The 19,297-nt window shown below is 42.3% G+C and overlaps 1 protein-coding gene and 1 long non-coding RNA gene across 4 annotated transcripts; one reads left to right on the forward strand and one right to left on the reverse strand.

Moving 5' to 3' along the window:
• Positions 1-2,736: 2,736 nt before the first annotated feature.
• hadhb (hydroxyacyl-CoA dehydrogenase trifunctional multienzyme complex subunit beta) lies at positions 2,737-10,380 on the reverse strand. Of its 3 annotated transcripts, XM_078093038.1 has the most exons (17): positions 10,131-10,380; positions 9,492-9,594; positions 7,405-7,477; positions 6,848-6,889; positions 6,547-6,643; positions 6,360-6,404; positions 6,035-6,134; positions 5,803-5,890; positions 5,248-5,435; positions 4,955-5,135; positions 4,625-4,746; positions 4,417-4,496; positions 4,275-4,322; positions 3,985-4,072; positions 3,801-3,875; positions 3,308-3,472; positions 2,737-3,175 (listed from the first exon to the last, which is right to left on the reverse strand). In XM_078093038.1, exons 3-17 carry the CDS (start codon positions 7,469-7,471, stop codon positions 3,140-3,142), a joined length of 1,422 nt encoding a protein of 473 aa, XP_077949164.1. In that variant the 5' UTR covers positions 7,472-7,477; positions 9,492-9,594; positions 10,131-10,380; the 3' UTR covers positions 2,737-3,139. The 3 variants fall into 3 exon arrangements, with proteins under 3 accessions (XP_077949164.1, XP_077949162.1, XP_040016260.1); XM_078093036.1 differs by having other exon boundaries at positions 9,492-10,380; XM_040160326.2 differs by lacking the exons at positions 9,492-9,594; positions 10,131-10,380 and adding an exon at positions 8,820-9,364.
• Positions 10,381-17,307: 6,927 nt separating this feature from the next.
• LOC144389349 (uncharacterized) lies at positions 17,308-18,625 on the forward strand. The gene is made up of 3 exons (XR_013453338.1): positions 17,308-17,416; positions 18,212-18,368; positions 18,484-18,625. It is a non-coding gene; the product is annotated as an uncharacterized LOC144389349 (long non-coding RNA).
• The last annotated feature ends 672 nt before the right edge of the window (positions 18,626-19,297 follow it).

Genomic DNA, 19,297 nt, shown 5'->3' on the forward strand with positions numbered 1-19,297 from the left:
GCTGGTTGAGTCATTTTAACTTTCTTAACATTGCACCTGTTCTCTTCTTACATTCACACAAAAGGCACGAGGGCCGTTTGTTTGACAGCCCCGTAGTTTTTTTCTGATCCACAGTCTGATGTCCTGACAAGTAATGACACAGTTTTGTCATCTGAGCACACAAACACACAGCGCAGCTCCCACACTTCTGCAGTATTAAAAGTTGAACTTGAACCAGTGTGGTTATTTAAAATGACTTGAGGAGCCACGGCAAACATTACGGCTGCATATCTGTATTGAACACCAGCAGTCGGTTGTGGTTTAGCATCTGTTGCTACTGGTAAGCAAAGCTAGATAACGGAACAAAAGCGTGACTGACATTGATACATGATTTGGGAAAGCTGTGTTAAGTAAAAATTCAGATATCTTTATTTAGTTTATGTAAATTATGTTGGAGCTTTACTATGGCTTTTCTTGTTGTATGTATATATATATATATATATATATATATATATATATATATATATATATATAGAGAGAGAGAGAGAGAGAGAGAGAGAGAGAGAGATACGTTGGTTGTTCACCCTCTATACGACCATAAAGTGTCATTTCACACATCATATTATGCTTAGTAAACAAACATGAGACAAGGTGTTCCTTAGAGGTATGTATGTGTGTTTTTTCACTTCTTCCAGTCTTGATGCTTTATATTCGATAAAGGAGCACATGCTTATTTCAATTGCAAACTGTTGCATGAATGTTGAATAATGTTGCTAATTTGAAAGGTGTTGTGTGTTATTTATCAGGCGTGGAATCTGTTGATTCCATTCAAAATGGTGTTAGTTTCATAATGTCATCTTGAAAATAGATTATATGTGTGATCTTAATACGTTGTATCTGTGTTGTGCTTTAAAGGATTTTCCAGGCACTTCACACAGGAAAAATCTAAATAAACTGGAGCAATAAAAAAAATAAACAGAGGTGACATAACCGTAAGAAGCAAAACCACAGTTAATTAGCATCACAGGTTAAAATAAGATTTAAACATACGAGTGTCTAGTGACTACTTCTCTAGTATTAAGGGGGGGGGCAGAAATCCCTACAGCATTCAGTCCATTCATCAAGTGCAGCTTTCAGCAGGTGCCCCCCCGCGTGAGCCGGCTATAGGACGAGATGAGAGACCCCCTCCCTCCCCCTCTCCCACCTTCCTCCCCCTCCTGAACCCCCCCGCGCGCTGGCGGAGGTAGATTTGTAGTGACAGCAGCGGGCGCCTCCGCCAGTCATTCCCCATGAAAGCTTCCACGTGATCAAAGCCCCGCTGCGGCGGGGGGAGGCGGCCCGCTACGCCGCCGCGCGTCTGCGTGTCTCCGGTGTCTCGCAGGGTTGAGGCGGGTTTGAAGCTTTAAAACACACACACACACACACAGACACGCGCGCCCTCTCTCCGTTTTTCTCTCCCCGCTATTTACATTCGCGCTCCGTTCCGCCTCGGCGGGGAAACGTTGGTTTTATTCCCGGCAGCCGCGTGACAGGCGGCTCCGCTGCATTAATCAGCTCCGCGCGCTCCGAGTCAAGGACTTCTTCAACGGGAAGAATTAAATCTTTAAATACATTTTAAACGGAAGTGTCTGACTGAACTTATGTTAACAACCCCTCCCAAGCGCTGCGGGGACCGTGCACACCAAAGCGGGCGGGAGGCGGCGTGTTGGTACACACTCACTCACCCGCTTTCAATTACGCACCAACACTTCAGCGGGAGTAGAAAGTTCGCCATTTCCTCCCCGCAATACGAACATCAAATATCAAGAAGGCACCACTGCGAGCTGAACTTTTAAGTAATATTCCCCTCATTTTTCCATATTCACGTGGTATTAAAAAGAATCTCCGGGAAGCCCCCCCCCCCAGTCTCCAGCAGACACCATCGTTCACCTTCAATTAAGCGCGCGGGAACCCGAAGTCAGTCTACCGCTGACACCTCGGTGAGGAGGCCTGCATGCAAAAGCTAAAAAAGATGTTTGTGCAATGCAGATTTTTTCTTTTAATCAGTTAAAAGGCGTTGGCTGTTCACCCCCCTCCTCATCTCCTTTCCCCCAAATGCATTGTTATCTGAAGCACAATGCCTTGATCGTTTCCTTTGCAAACGTCTCTGCTGAATTAAACATGGCCCATCAACATCAGTAGAAATTGTTGTGCATCAATCAGAGCAGAGTTTAAAGGCACGTAGAGAAGATGCATCAGATTACTGGAAAGGGAAACTACTTAAATCTACACGTGAAGACCCTAATCCAAGTACCTCCATTGAGGTAGTCAAAAAGTCTTATGAGAATACAACTATTCTGAAAGTGTTTAGTTTCACATGAGGTTTCTGTTTAATGGCCAATTTAGAGAAAATAAATGGTTAACTAATATTTCCCAAATCATTGCAATTCACTTATGACGATAAACTCATTTCCTGATTAAAGGTAAATCGTTACAAAATACCAATACAATCACAATGACGTTATTGTTTATTCTTTAAACCGCACTTTCATTGAGCTTGATTTGGGCTGGTGGCTCAGCAAAAGGATGAATGCAAAAGTCTTTTTGACAAACCAAGAAATATGTTTACTCACAGAACACACTTGAAGAAAAGTAATCAAATATTTTAAAAGCTGCATTCAGAGGCATTTGTGTTCCTAAGAATCACAAAGCACAGATGTGAAAACACAATTGACCGTGGTAGATTTTACCAGAGGAAAGAAAGAATCGGGCCAGACATGAGTGTCAGTGTGTTTATCAGCACACACTTTAATTCCAACAGTTCATAAGAAGAAAAAAAATATTACAGCCTATACAAACATTAGGATCTCTGAATCTCTTCTGAGTGCTTAAACTTTGCTATGTTACATTCCACTCAGTGACGCCGCTGACGTGATGCACCAAGTCCATAATATCATACGCAACTTTTCGTGACAACATTCTGCTGTAATTGAACAGACTCTCAGCCAGGTTGAATTCACACAAGATCCCTGTAAAAACACACTCGCATACCATTTCCAACTCTTTTCTGATGAAGGCAAAGTGGCACTAGTATGTACACTCAGTTGTGTGTTAGTGCGTGTGTGTGTGTGTGTGTGTGTGTGTGTAGCTGTCACGGTGAACCTGATTACCAGGTGGTGTTTCACTGGGGGTAAGCCTCGATCACCATGGCATGACCCTACAAAACACAAGAACGCAAACAAACACGTCAACATCCGTTTGTTTCACTCAACGAATGCTTAGCATTGGGAAACTAAATGGCATGTTTGTAGTTTCTCTGCGCTGTCACACCAATCCCCGGGTAAGTTACCTGTCCTCCGGCAGCACAAGCCGCCACCAGACCGTACTGTCCTCCCTCCTTCTGCAGCCGGTGTGCAACTGTGGTTACCAGCCTGCAGCCGGTGGCCCCGAACGGATGACCCAGAGATAGAGAGCCCCCCCACAGGTTGAACTTCTCCATGGGAGGAGCTCCCACCTACACACACACAAAATACATCTGGTCAGGACTTATACTGTATTTACACAAGCATTAATGTGTGAAATCAGAACTCAATACTCTACTAATTCTTTTGTTAGTACAGTATATAAACTAAGCAAAACAATTATAGCATCTAGTTGTTTGTTGATTTTTTTATAATATTTTATATTTAGTTAACCTTTTTTTATAGCCAGGATAATCACAGTGAGAATGGAAATCTCATTTTTCAATAGAGTTCCTGGCCAAAACGGCAGCGTGAAAGTTTTGTGGTGTCTGCCACAAAAACCTAAAATGTTGCAGCAAAAGAAAACCAGCATTTCTTTACCTTTGATTTTCTGCCCAGGTACGTCTGGCCAAACCAATCAGAGTCCATAGCCTTCAGATTTGCCATTATCTGCCCCTGGAAAACAAATACACACCGCAGAATTACCAGACAGATTAAGAGGACAGTCACCCAGGAATGCAAAAGCTTGTACGGTTTCTTTCCCATCGGAAGTGAGTGAACTTACTGCGAATGCCTCGTGGAACTCAAAGACGTCGATGTCACTCATGGCCAAGCCGGCTCGTTCCAGGACCTTCGGTGTACCGTATGTTGGCCTGCGAGAGTTAAACGGGGCACAGAGTCACACTGCCGGTCTTCAGTAAGGTAAAAACACACACAAGGTTAGCTATAATAATTCGACCCCAAATGGTGTGAGAATCCCTTGTTTGCAGAAGGTTGAAAGCTAAAATAAATTTGTGAATAAACTCAAAACTTCAAATAAAAGCAGTGAGAGGACATTTGTACTCAGGGACTCACCCCAGCAGCAGCTGATCTTTGGGGTCCTGGGACACGTAGACAAAGTCTCTGCCAGGATGTAAACACAATATGATCAGCACATGTGAAAGAGCATCTTCGGGGGTGAAGTGAGGCTGCTGCAACAAACAAAGGGTGCAGATACCTGAGGTACGCTTTAGGCTTGTAACCCATAGCCAAGGCCTTCTCTTCAGACATGACGAGCACAGCAGAGGCCCCGTCGGTCTGAGGACACATACACACAAGCAGCTTGTTGAATGCGGGGGCTGTTTACGAGTCGTGAGAATGCTCCAAAAATAAATAAAAATTAAATAACAGTTGAAAGGGAAATTGCAGGACAGTTTGAACGGTACCAGGAAGGAGGAGTTGGCGGCGGTGACTGTGCCGTGCGGTTTAATAAAGGCGGCCTTCAATCTTCCCATTTGCTCCATGGACGATGGGCGGATGCCGTTGTCCTTGGAAACAATATCACGACCTAAAGAGAAAAATGTAATAAAAATTATATGCATATAAAAAACACACTTCATGTGTTCTATGAAGCATGCTCCAAATTGAACTGTATGTATGTATGTTTAAGAGATATATATATGAATATAAAACACTTAAATCTGTTACAATTAATACATTAAACTGAAAATACAGCCAACTGCAGTTAGGCACACAGCCATTGATAAAGAGTTTACCTGGCACTTTAAAGGAGATGACATCCTTCAGCAGACCTGCGTCCTGGGCACTTTTGGCCAGAGTGTGTGACCGCAGAGCGAACTCGTCCTGCTCCACTCTGGAGACCCCAAATGCAGCAGCCAGTCGGTCGGCACTGTGGCCCATGGATTCAGCCGTGGAGAACTCCGCCACGGCGGGAAGCTATACACACACGTCATTAAATGTCACAAGGGGAAATCCCACGGTGTGTGTGGCAAAAGAATACATGCATCAAAAAGCTGCTCGATCTGAAGCGAATGTAGTGAATATAAACCTCTGGGGAGAGATGTGCCATCCTGATGCTGCCTATCAGACTCAGCCTCTGGCCGAGGGTCTTCGCCTTGTTGAGGGACAGCATGGTCTTCCTCATCTTACGGCTATGGCGGATAGGAACATCAGACATGAACTCCACTCCTCCGGCAACCACCGAGTCACACTGGCCTGCAGCAATCAGACCGACAGCTGGAGGGACAAACAAAAAGGTGAAACAAAGCAAAGAAAAACACAATAACACATGTGCATCCTTGTTTCGGTCCCCAACGTTCTTGATGTATGTACCTTACTGTATTAACATACATCTGACCTCAGCCTCCTGCTGGGATTATTTTTATCATCCTTCATCTTCAACATGCCCAGAAGTTTTATGTGCGTTTTGTTGAAAAAAATGAAAGATATTTGTTTCCCTCAATTTGTAGTATCAACGGCGCTATAATTTAGGAGGACGTAGTTCAGCTTCCCCTTTGAGGATATAAAAGCCCATATTATAAAGTCAAAATATAAAATGTCAGATGGAAGAGACTTTGAGCGTAGATTTCTGCGGCCGACCTACCGGACGTCATTGCCACATTGGAGGAAATGCAGGCCATGGTGACTGTGTGAGACGGGATCTTGTCAGAGAAGCCGGCACCCAGTGACGCCTGAAATCACAGTAGACAATAAAAGAACAAGAACAAAATCAATGAAGAAATGCTCCTTTGGTTAATATCATGACTTCAGATTGTGGCAAGATGTGCCTGCGGAGCTCCAGACACCAGAGGCACTTTGTCGTTGTGTGATCATACCTCTCTTGCCACGTTGCTGGTTTTGACTTCCTGGATGACTGTTCCATAGATTATGTAGTCCACGGCGTCTTTGGACAAACCAGTCCTCTGCAGCAGACCTCTAGAAAAGCAAAAACAGAACATTTTTCAAGCCACAGTGGCACTAAAATCAAACCATTTCTTATTGTTATACATCAAGAGTCAGACAACATGAAAAACAGGCTTTCAAAAAGACAATGGTGGGAAAAAAAAGGTACAACCATACACTGTTAATAACAACTGGTGGTGAAGATTATAGTGCTGTAACAACATTCTCATAAATACCACAACATACGGACACACTTACTGCAGAGCTGCCCTGGCCAAGTCATGTGGCATTAGATCAGCATATCTGTAAATAAACAGAGGTGAAGGTGTTTACCTTCATGCTGAGATAAAGTCATTACACTACAGGTTTCCCTTTCCTCCTGCAGTTATGATGGATAGAAACTCCAGCCAATGAGCTTGGTCAAAAGAAGAAAGCGAAGACGTACGTGGTTCCGGACAGCAGGAAAGGGGTTCGAACTCCTTCCACCAGAACTATGTTCTTCACACCGGGCCGAGATAGAGTCTTCTTGCTCTTTGTCTGGACTGAGAGGAAAGTGAGACAGTAGCAAGCAGTGAGACTGATGGATATGAGCTGAGGAATAAATCAGAGTGTCATCACAAGAGCTTTTGGTTTTCTGTCCAGGTAAACAAAACAATAAGTGGAGGCTTAAGGAGTTTGATGTCACAAGACTATAATCCGGACCAGCACGTGAACGTGCGGGACGTCATTGAAGAGGTCTGACTTACCTTGAGCGTGAAGCTGGGCCGTCGTGCTGAGAGAGCGAGCCCCTGAGACACACACAGGAAAACATTACTCATCCTCAATTACATCATTCAAATCATCATCATGATCATTATTATGATCACATCATTCGATTAACAGCATATAAAGATCAGATAACACCGTTGTTGCAGCACGAGGAGAAAAACTACAGATGTCTGTATTCAAGGCTGGATGGAATAAGTGTCTGTATTCAAGGCTGGATGGAATAAGTGTCTGTATTCAAGGCTGGATGGAATAAGTGTCTGTATTCAAGGCTGGATGGAATAAGTGTCTGTATTCAAGGCTGGATGGAATAAGTGTCTGTATTCAAGGCTGGATGGAATAAGTGTAAGCAAAAAAATCAAAAGGCTAAATTAACAAAAGTGACAGTGGATGACTTTACTTCTCATACACTGTGTTGTCATTTCAATTTGGATTTTTTGAATTCGATGATTTGATTTTCCTATTTGGTACATTTACCTATTTAGTTTTGACATATATTGGAATATGTGTGAAACATACAACTTTATACAAAACTTACCCAACCGCACCGCCCAGGAAGGGCTGACAGAGCCGGCCCGCATCGTGTTCAGCAACATGGACGCCATTATATTCTGCAAGAGAGAGAAGTTTGTGAAAAGAGTAAAACAGGATGCTGATCAACCAAAATGTTCCTGGCACTGTTTAACATGCATAACATTGTGTTTGAGTGTAGTACTTTGTTTTGATAGTAATGGAAAACTGGATCGCAAACTAGTAGCCAATGCAACATAAAACCTACTTCAGACCTACTCGGATCTCCCTCCGTAGGCTCAAGGTCAATGCGTCTGGCTGACGTGATAATAAACGCTAGTCATCCCTGCACAGCATAACAGCTAAAGAGAGACTAGTGCCATCTAAACTATCAAAGGACTAAATATTTGAAATGGTTTTAGTTATCATTCTCCAGCGTATCAATACAACGTTATCAGACGTGCGTTTTGCTGCTCCTCCTTTCTGAGAGATATCTGACACACACACACACACCTTTTAATAGATGTTTTTCTATGGTATCAAATATCAATATTTTTTTAAAGAAGGTATTGTATCAATGTCACAAATTCCAATGACAACAAGAGTTTGAACTCTAAATATAACTGAAAATAAAAATCCTGCCAAATAACGAAGTGCATTTTCTAGTGTAATTGAGTAAAGTTATTTAGTAAATGAAATACATTTTATATACTATATTCTGTAGGATTTCATTCAGAATACAAACAATACAATTATCCCCAGTAGAAGCATATTGACTAACATTAAAATGCTCTTAACCTTTTAGACAAACGAATGATATAATGGTTAACACTGCAAAACGAGCCATATTTCGAATTATACTTCTGTACCATTACTTTAAAAAAAAAGTCTTATTACCGTTACTTCAATTGTAATATTCTTAGACTATTTACTTCAAATTACTGAACTTGCCCCTCGAACTATAAACCTAAAGGCATTTTAACGGTTTGATATCAAAGCGGGTTTTGGTCCTTAACGATGAGGCGCGCAGACAACAGCGCTGACGGTCACGCGGCCACCCGGGCTGTGAACCTTCACCCACATCCTCCTGCTAGCAATGACGGGCACAGGAAAGTAGCAACACGGGGGGGGGGTCAAACAGGACCACACCTGTCTAGGAGTCGTTTACTGTCGATTGGGAATTACAAGTAACCATGAGCCCAACGATAAAAAAAACCCGCACAGAAACGATCTGAGGCTATAATAAGCAATCAACGACCGCTGTGGGAGCAAAATCCAAGCTAGTAAAGCTAACTCGTTAGCCTGACGTTAACGTCTTCCTTCAGCTGTGACGTACTACGCTTTTCTTGGGGTGAGGAAACGCATTTGCTGAGTCCGCACCGTTGTTATCCTCTTTCTAGTTGTAAAAGCATCAGGGGAAACTCTGTCGGAGCGTGACGGTACCTGTACTGGAGTTTTGTCTTTGCCGGCACCTACTCGCTGTCACAGGATCGGCCGGCTGCAGCAGCGCTGGACTGCGTTTTCAAGGACCCACCGGTTTGTTAGCAGACCGAAATAATGCCTGACGAACAGACGCTACCTAGAAATGAATAGTCTCATGCGTACGGGTGTTTAAGAGCGCTATCGATTGCACATTATGATACGATAATAATACTCGATGCAGCGTTTCCCAAATGAAAGGGGCAATTCGAGGCCATACAAAGCAGTTTATGATACGGCAATACTTCAGCCCCCTTTGGGGTCCTCTGCTCTCATCGACACTCAACAGGTCACACTCGTTACTATTGTAATCATGTTCACAGATGAGAAACAGGACTTGACCTTAATTAGCATTTTAGTGGTCATTGGAGGAAGAGCTGCTCAGTTTTTTACTGCAGCTATGCCACAGGCCCGGTTACAAGTCACACATTCAAAATATTACTTTAATGTACAAAAGTATTAGTATCGTTACTATTATTGAAGCTATACGTCGTCCGTAGCTGCAACACCGTTGTTCTAAGCAGATCCTGACATGTTATTATTATACCTTAAGACGCTATCTGTTCTAGATGTCGCGTTACCTGCCTTCTCACACATTTCCATGCTTGGGCTATTAGAATAAAAAAGGAGCCTGACCTGTTGCACAGATTTGAACAGGCTTCCAGTGAGGGAAGAATGGTTAACATGTTTTGCTCCCACTCTGCGATCTCCACTTGGACTTGCTGCCTCTCCTTGTCCTCTGCCTGAAACAATTGCACCGTGGGTCTGATTTAAACAAAGACAGCACAGTGCAAACCAAAAACTGACCGTGAATCGGGTCAGGCTCGGGTCGGGCTCGGACACATCAGCGCGATAAGGCATTGAAGTCCACAACAACGTGGATTAAACCTCGAAGGTTGGACAATGTACATAGTTTTGCGTCGTGTGTATTCTATTTCTCCGTTTTTGCATTGTTTATAATTGACATTGATATATGAACAGTTGAGGTATTGACTCCGTCGGGCTCGGGTCGGGTTTGGACAAAATAGTTTAAAGGCTGTCGGACTCCGGTCGGACTCGGGCCGGGCCGCGGGCCGGGCCCCGACAGAAAAAGTCGGCCCGATCCATGTTCTGAGGCAGCGGTTCCCAAATTCAAGAATGCCGCGGCCCACTTTGAAATCTGAAAATCTCTGATCAAAACATAATGATTAAATGACATTAACAATTTAACCAAAATCAAACATCCGCGAGCAAAAGTCCGTCTCGCGCGAGCCAAAGTTTGTCTCAGCGAGGTACTTGCTTGCTTTCAGGGTCCGATCGATCGTCCAATCCCGCCGCCCCCCTCGCCATACACGCCCTAAGTCTTCGGGTGATTTTAGAATAACTTATTTTCCCCATTAAGATTGTTCAGCTACTGTAGAGAAAATGGCCCCGTCTCTCGCTCTTTAATTTCATGAAGTGCTCGGCGAGAACGACAGCTTTGTTTCTCCGACGCGCCCTGAAACAAGCTCCATATCTCACGCGCTTGAGCGCCGCTCAGCATCTCGCCGTCGTAGACGAGCTTTGGCGTGTTTCGCAGAGCGCCTTGAGCGCCGTGCACAACCAGTATGGATCAACCGATTAACCAATTGATCCATATATATAAGGCGCTCCGGAAAATTAAAGCCTTTTAAGTTCGCCTTGGAGTGCGGAAAATGCAGTATATTTACTTTAATACTGCTGTCGTTGAACAACGACAGGCGGACAAGAGCAGCCGTTTCGAGCGAGATCCTTATTGTTTTATTAATCTGCCCGTTTAAATTGTTTGTGCTTCATCAACTTATGTTTCACATAACTAATATGCCGCATCATAAATAATTTTATATTAATTACAAACATAAACAGTTAACAGGTGATTACGCACAATGGACACACTTCCAGGGCACCCACGTGTCACGCATCGAGCGTTGCAGCAGGGATCGGGCGTTCAGTGACGTACGGGGAGGTCAGGTCAGGTCAGGTGAACTCAGAATGACCTTATTCTCCTGACACCGCGTTCCAGTGACGTTTGGTGAGGTTAGTAAGTTCCATATCGCCGCTAGTTATAGGGAACACGTCATTACCCCCAATGCAATGGGGCAGCGTTTGGCCCCTTTCACACCCAATAACGTGAAAAATAGTGAGTGAGTGATTGGCCGTTGGCAGGTGGGGGGCCTCCAAAATATGTTTAATGAAATTATCGGCCAATCTTCTAGTGGAAGATGCCTGCTGGCAGCTGGCTTGGAGGTTTGGGGAAGACCATTCTCCTCTCCCTGTAGTCGCGGGCCTCTTGGGTGGCTACCACTACGGCCTGTTGACGATCCCAAGGGGGATCGCCTAATGTATCTGAAATACACGTGGCAACTCCACAACAACAACAAAAATATTACTTTGTTTTAAATATTATAATAATACATGAAGAATATAACAATGAATGTCAGAGAACAATTGATTTTCTTTTAACACCCAGGGAGGAAGAGAATAAAGTGTCAGGTCAGGATGACAACTGCTGTAACCTTGCTACAACTTAGATTAGGGATCTCATGAGTGCTTATAAAGTGCACTCGTATATCGTATAACATTATAACTCCTGGGCCTATAAGACTAGCTGATTCCTCTGATAATTAATCAACCTTTCAGATTCCCTTTGGTTAACCTGTTAACATGGATATTGACTAATCATATTCAGTGGTTGGTAACGTAAGAAATATGAACTATGATGGAAACGATCATTTAGCTACCTGACATTGCCGTCAAGAGTTTCGTTTTGAACGGTATTTATGGGGTAACACAAAATAAAATGTTTTAGTTTAGCTATAGAATCTTCAAATTTCGCGGTCAAAGTCAAATATATTTTTACTTTCGTGATGACAGGGGAGGCTCCGTCATCATGTCCTGCTCTCGCATAGAAAACGTGAGCGGGGAGCAAAGCTGTTCACTGAATAGGCCTATATGCTTAATCAATTATTTGAAGTCATGAAAGTTGTAGAGTAGCCTGTAAGCGAAATACACTGTAAACATAGATTAGAAAACAAGTCAGTTCTCAATGTGAAAAAAACATGCTGTAGGCTATTTATGATGACATAGAGTGTTCCTTTAACTTATGTTGTCAGTGTAATTGAATTGGGATTGAATTGCTGCTTAACTGGTGTTCTCAGCCCCACAACTCTTAAATTCAACATATAGGACAGGCAATGATGCAGAGAGCACAGGGAGAGGAGAAACACCAGGTCCAATAGAGAGGAGAAGCACAGAGGAGCCATGAACCCCAGAACGCGTGTTCTGGGGTTCATGGCTCCTCTGTGCAAGGCAGGACCTGACATGGAGGACAAGGAGGCCCTCTGGGCACTACTGTAAAAAGGAGACTCCATATGTAGATAGTTCTTAGTTCTCTGCAATTGTCTTGTTGTGTTGACATACTTTTCTTAAATGTAATAAACTACAAACTACTAACACATTTATTCATTGTCATTGATTGTATATGACTTTTACTGATAACATAATCCAATATAGCCAGGACAGCTGGCCATGCTAACTGGCCATGCAAGAATAGCATTTGACCAGGGTTGTCTGTTTGAGACCTAAACAGAATCCCTATCACTAAAAAACATTTGGCTACCATTTTTTAAAATTATTTATTACTAAATTCAATTCAAAACAGTTGTGATCTGTGCACAGTGTAGAATGATAATATGTTGTACTGAACGATGTGCTGTTTTCAAGAATTCGTATCCTTTCCTTTAGACTACTTCAACTTGTATTTGTGGAAATATATTACATGCAACATGTGAATCTTGGAGGAAAGATGTCTGATGTATCTGAGTAAATACTTGCATTTTCCACAATGTAGTATTTTGTTTTCCAATCTCTTATATTGATCATGGGGCCTGTTGCCTTTCAAATCAACAAGGCGGTTGATTCCATTCGGCCTTCATTCAACCTATCCGTGTTTTTCTTTCTATGTAGGAGTATATTCTATGAAGCTGCAGCCACCGCCTTTTCTATTGGTCAATGCGTTAGATGTAGTGTAAGAACTCGGCCACAAGAGGGTGCTACGTGCATTGTGAAAAGAGCTCACACACTGGAGCGTCGTTCTGTTAAATAATGCTCACGTTTCTTATTTTTGGTTTTTGGTTCTAATTGCACGTGCAGTTACTCCATTTAAGGCAATGAAAGGATTCTCAATATATGCAGACAATATTATTTATCGGGTAAGTAAATACATTATTTTGCAGCTTGTAATATCCTCTACGTAAGACCGCACAAGATATTCAACTTTCCTGTTGCAAGATGATGAGCTTTTTCATGTTATCTGTGTCTATGAAAATATATAGCACAAAGAGTTTAAAAACTGCTCATTGCATTGTACATACCAGGTTTTTCAAAACGTTTTGGTAGAACTATGAAAAGTGCACAGTGATATTCTGGTCTGAAATGCCCTCCCCCTGCCCTCTTTGAAGATATTTACTTGGTGTTCCTTTTCTTGCCGTTTTGTCAGAGTCCAGTAAGGTTCCCCATCCACCTCTTACTTAAAAGGGGACAATTGAGGGTTTTGCATGCAAGTTCACGCTTCTTTCCTTTGTTTTATTGCAGCTTCAATGAAGCGAATCGTTAACTGACCATACAAAAATAGCATTTGACCAGAGTTGTCTGTTTGAGACCTAAACAGAATCCCTATCACTAAAAAACATTTGGCTACAATTTTTTTAAATTATTTATTACTAAATGCTATTCAAAACAGTTGTGATCTGTGCACAGTGTAGAATGATAATATGTTGTACTGAACGATGTGCTGTTTTCAAGAATTCGTATCCTTTCCTTTAGACTACTTCAACTTGTATTTGTGGAAATATATTACATGCAACATGTGAATCTTGGAGGAAAGATGTCTGATGTATCTGAGTAAATACTTGCACATATGACTCGTCGTCATGCTTATACAGAGACCCGGTATTCCCGGTACTTATTTCCTTGTGTAACACAAAGGCACTGAGTGTTTTAACATCGCGGTGAACTCAAACCTGATGGTGTTTCATCATATAGTTGAATATAATATGGTGGATAGATGCAGATTCTCAAAACTTGTATTACTTCCTCATTGGCCGACTGGATTCGATTTTTTTTTCTGTTTGTTTAAGTGCCTCACACTATAAGAGAACACTTTATGTGTTTATAGCGCCAATTATTAGTCACTCATAGGGTTACGGCGAAAATTACAACTCTGCTGTACCTTTGCAAGTTATACAAGTAATCATCTGCGTTACGTTTCACATGGACCAATTAAAATCGAGATATTGCTGGACATTTGCGCGGTGACGTCACTACGCCAGCCACGTTGTAAGGCTAATCCCCGCGAAATTCAAAGTCAATATGACGGCGGTGTTCAACGATATCACCGATCTGAGACGAGTTTACACCGCTGCGATCGACGTCTTCACGAGGAAACAGCGGCGGGTGGATTTTACGTACAAATACTCGACTGATCGGTGAGTCAGAAACTAAACTTCGGGGTTAATATTGAAGTGTGGTGCTGACGGTCCGACCGGCGACCGGTACCCGGCGAGGGGGCGGCGCTGACGGTCTGGCTGGATGCATGTCACAGCCGCCTGGTGGTGCTGGACAGCGAGGTGCAGGATCATCCGGATCAAGCCCACCTACTGATGGACCAACTCAACCGACCGCTGCAGCTGTATCAAAACGCAGCGTAAATGGTGGTCCTACTACAAGCTGTAAGAATCTTGAGATCTAGTTCTAAACATCACCGCCCCCACCCCATTGCATTGTGGGTAATGACGTGTCCACTATAATTAGCGGCGATATGACACTTACTGACCTCACCAAACGTCACTGGGACGTTTAGTTATAGGCCCCGAGTCCAAACATAAGGCATGTGGAAGTCACCAGCTCGCGGCAGCCTCCTGGCCCTGCAGCCAGGAGGCTGTCGCGAGCTGGTCTGGCCGCAAAGATTCGGTCCCAAATTGAAGATTCGGTGTGTGAGTGCCAAAATTCAAAATTGGGTTGCCAAATTTCTGAGATTTGGGTGAGAGCCAAATTTCGGTGGGTGGTGGGAGGGCAAATATGTTTAATGAAATAATCAATCCCAAATTCCACTAGTGAACACGTTCATTTCTTATTCTCATATGAATAGGATTACACTTTTGTTCATTTTCGTCATTACCCACAATGCAATGGGGGCAAACCGTGACTGAAACCAAAAATCTTCAAATCAAAAGAAAACCTTTTGTACTATATCAATTACCTAAAACCTTGTACATGTAGTTATGACAATTCTCAAAAATGTCATGGCAGTGTTCCCTGTCAATCGCATGAATAGTGAACAGGTGATTCACTCTGAGGGTCACGTGAAATATTACATGGAGGCAATGGAGAAAAGAGAATCAATTAATTTCTTAATTGTTCTTGCCTAGTGAGAAACATGTCAAATATTCTACAGTCAAAATGTCTGAATGCCATGAAGCCATACAAGTCATTTTCCTTATACCGCAGCATTTGACCAACATTATTTCTTATCATCAGGGCCCTTTGACCTCTTGGGCCTAACCGTTCCATTTTGGATGGAAGTGTGACAAATAAACCACAATTAATGAAAACAAACGTCTGTATTCATAAACTCTCATTACGTACTGCTTAATAAACACGTGTTCCCTCTTCCCTAAAATAAATATAACAAGATTATGCAACAATGGTTGCAAATGAACCATAAAAATCACATAAAATGAACTGCATTAAATACATCTGTACTAACCTGGCTAAATAAAATAAACAGTTTAATATAATTAAATAAATGGTTAAAATACACCTTGTACGTTGTACACGCATTTAGGAGATCGTCAACGCGTGACCATTGAAAAATAACACAGCAATCTAGTGGCTCGTATTTCCCGTCAATAACACAAAACACATAAACAGTGAACAGGTAGTTTTACTACATCCACAATATATACAAAAAGTGCAATATTAAATGAAATTACATTGATGCAATAGAAATAGAAATATATGCAGACAAAAGCATTCTGCGTCTTTCTTTGAACCGACACAACGAATCGATAATGAAATTCGTTGCCAACGCTTTCAATAATCAAATTTTAGCAATTTCAGCGATTCTTGTTCTCTTTAAGGATTGTGTGTTGTCAGATATTAAAACAACCGTTGTAATTGTCCAGTTATTAAAATGTCTGCTTTTTCAAGTACACGTTGTGGAATTACTCAACAGGTATTTATTATTACTATTACCTTAAATTGGCCGGATAAAAGTATTCGTAGATGTGACTTGAAATGAATAAAATTTTAGACAATTATACAAGTCTCTTTTACTGAAATATTCAGTGTAGGAAATATTCCATCATATACGTGCTCACTAATGTAATCTGGGATTGATTATTTCATTGAACATATTTGGGCCCCCCCACCATTGTGCCACCATCCTGAGCGCGTAATTTTAAATTTTGAGCACGGAGAACTATATTTTAGCAAAGAAAAACATATTCCGTGCGCGCAGTTTACTCAGGTGCCCTCTCCACAAACTGGTTTTCTGCGCGCAGGCAGCCGTTGCTGCGCTCTCTCCACCTATTCGCTCTGCGCTCGCTCGACTTGCAGCAGCGTTACATTTGTGCCACAAAACCAACCAATCAGAGAACTAAAGAAGGTCCATTGTGATTGGCTGTTGGTCTCCAATCACAACGCTAGTAGGACTACCTACAGCATCGCGGAAGCTCAGCGAGTTGTTAAAGTTTGCAGCATTTGTGCTAAATGCTAATGGCCTGGATTAAAACACTTGCTGTTCTCATCATTTGCTTGGGTCATGTCTGATGGTGGCTAGCCGGACTTCTAATATCACTTTTTTTCGTCTTCTTTAGGAAGCGTTGTGAACTGCGCGCACGGAATATGTTTTTCTTTGCTAAAATATAGTTCTCTGTGCTCAAAACTTAAAATTACGCGCTCAGGATGGTGGCACAAATATAACGGCATAAGAGCAGAGCAGAACACGTGGGTGCCCTGAAAGTGTGTCGATGGCATTGTGCGTAATCACCTGTTAATGTGTTGTGTGTTGTTGAAGGGAAATATTATACGAGCCAATAGATTGTTCTGTTCTTTTTCAAATGTCACGTGTTCACGAATGTAATTCAAGAAAAACTCCCCAAACAATGAAAAAGTATTCGATGGGGAGAATAAAGGAAAGGAAGGAAGAAACCTTTAGAGAGACACAGGACGATCCTCCCTGGGACGGACAGACTGTGATGGACGTACAGAATGAACAACGTAAAATATGTATAATACGTTCAAATCATCCGACAGAAATGATTCAAATTCACATATTATCTCCTCATATGCGTTCATGATCATGAATCGATTGGACTCGGTAGCTCTTTCTCTCACGGCGATGTTGGTTGTGACAAATGCAGAGCGGCGGGTTAATTGTTCTTTCTTCACATTCCCTTGACAAACCCCTGCAGTACGCTCCTGAGAAGGTCCGGAAGATACTCGTAGGGAACAAGTCAGATGAGGTGGACAAGAAGCAGGTGGCCACGGAGCAAGGAGTCAAGGTGGGTTAGTCTCATAATGGATTAATAATAATAATTATACTTTATTATTATACGTTAAAGTTAAAGTTATACGTTATAAGCTAAGCTCGACTAACTCTTATCATTATTGCACATAAGAGATGTAATCAAGGCAGCAAAGTCCACGAGCTTCTTTACCAAAATGTTCAACTTCCTCAAAAAGCGTATAATCGTTTGTTATAATCATCATAAAGCCGACAGCCCGCAGATCCCACTGCACATGTGTGGAAGGGGATGACATTCAGTTGTTGTTGTTGTTGTTGTTTTCTTAAGTCAATGCTTCACTGTTGTCTGTCTCACAGCTGGCCAAGGCTTACGGGATGGATTTCTTTGAGAGATATTTAGTTGTGATGATTCATTGACGTGTTACTGAACTTTATGAACTGCCAGTTTTTAACAGACCTCACACTTATTAATATACGTTTCACTGTTCACCCCCCACGAGTGAGTGAATGTGTTTGTTTGTGGGGCTTCTGATTTTCACTAATGTGAATCCAATATTATCTCTTTCTGGCTGCAACTTACAAAACAAAAAAACAAACCTCTTCCTTTGACATTCCATGTTTTATTTCCTTTTGGTATGTTTAAATGACAATAATATCACATTATCAAGGGTATGAAATATGTGTTTGAAAGTTAGATTTGAAGCTTGATATTGACAAAAAGGGGAGTTCTGGTGCTCGATTTAGGGGTTTAAACTCTGACAGATTCTGACAGTGGCAACGACGTGAAGCCGATTGTCTTCTTGTAACCGATGTTCTTTGTTTGTCCCTGCAGGTAAGGTGGTCCACGCAGAGACCACGGTGGCTCACGCCGTGCTGAACGGGAAGCAGTATTACCGTCAGGACTGGGTTCATGCTGCCGCCCACGTTGTCGTCCCTCCTCTCCGCCTCGACCCCAACACGCCAGGCTACCTCATGGGCCTGCTGGGAAAGTATGTGCTCAGTACAAAGTGGGACGTGCTCCTAAAATACAGCAGTGATATCAAAGATGTAGGAGGGTCGATGCTTAGTGATGATTTGGACCAATAACATTCATCTTGTTTCCAGCGACTCTCTGAGTGTTGTGGCATCAGAGCACCGTCCATTTAGCATCAAGCAGAGGGCTTTGGGCAAAGACGACTTCACAAAGATCCCTCACGGAGTGGCTGGAGTCCAGGACAGGATGAGTGTCATTTGGGAGAGGGGAGTGGTACGTAGAAACACACGCACACATGTACACATATACACACTTAAGCTGTAAACCTGCTCGTGCTTATTATGTAGCGTGCATCCCAGGAAGGATCCATGTAGAATCGTATTAGATACCATTAATACTAAAATAGCTTTGGAAAAATATGCTTGGTTTTATTTTGTATTACTGGTCCACAAGTCCACCACTGTCTCCTCAGTGTCAATTTGTGTTTTCATTGGCTTATGGTTACTGCATTAATTTAATAACAAGCCGAAGAAATAATGTACACACATTTGCATTGCTTTGACCAAGGAGCCAAGCCAAGCACAACAAAATGCATAATAAAGGGTGAAATGCAACAACGTTCCTTGTCTTAAAGCGGTGATCGGTCGTAGCTCTGTTGGTATCTTGTCCACTCACACCTAAATGTTCTATGATAAACTATTCAGCATTTCGGTGAGGAGCCGCGGGTCTCAGCAATCAACAGGCCCCAGGTCAGAATTTATTGAATATTTGCACTTTCTCTGTGTACTTCACTTACACTACTCTAATCACTGAGAAATAGATTTGCTAAAAGTGTTTTAGGTTTATAACAGCAGTGTGTAAGTGGTACAAACAGAATTCCGTCATATGCAACATGTGTGTTTCATATGGTAACAAAAGATGGTTTTGTTAAATTGGTGTATAGTT

This window comes from Gasterosteus aculeatus, chromosome 18 (assembly GCF_964276395.1).
Source record: "Gasterosteus aculeatus chromosome 18, fGasAcu3.hap1.1, whole genome shotgun sequence".
NCBI classification, from domain to species: Eukaryota; Metazoa; Chordata; class Actinopteri; order Perciformes; family Gasterosteidae; genus Gasterosteus; species Gasterosteus aculeatus.

Coding starts and splice junctions, on each gene's coding strand:
- hadhb (XM_078093036.1), bottom strand. CDS start 9,716: ATGCCTTATCGCGCTGATGTGTCCGAGCCCGACCCGAGCCTGACCCGA. Junction 6,890..7,404: donor TTCCTGGGCGGTGCGGTTGG/GTAAGTTTTGTA, acceptor TGTGTGTCTCAG/GGGCTCGCTCTCTCAGCACG. Junction 3,876..3,984: donor AGTTCCACGAGGCATTCGCA/GTAAGTTCACTC, acceptor TTTGTTTTCCAG/GGGCAGATAATGGCAAATCT.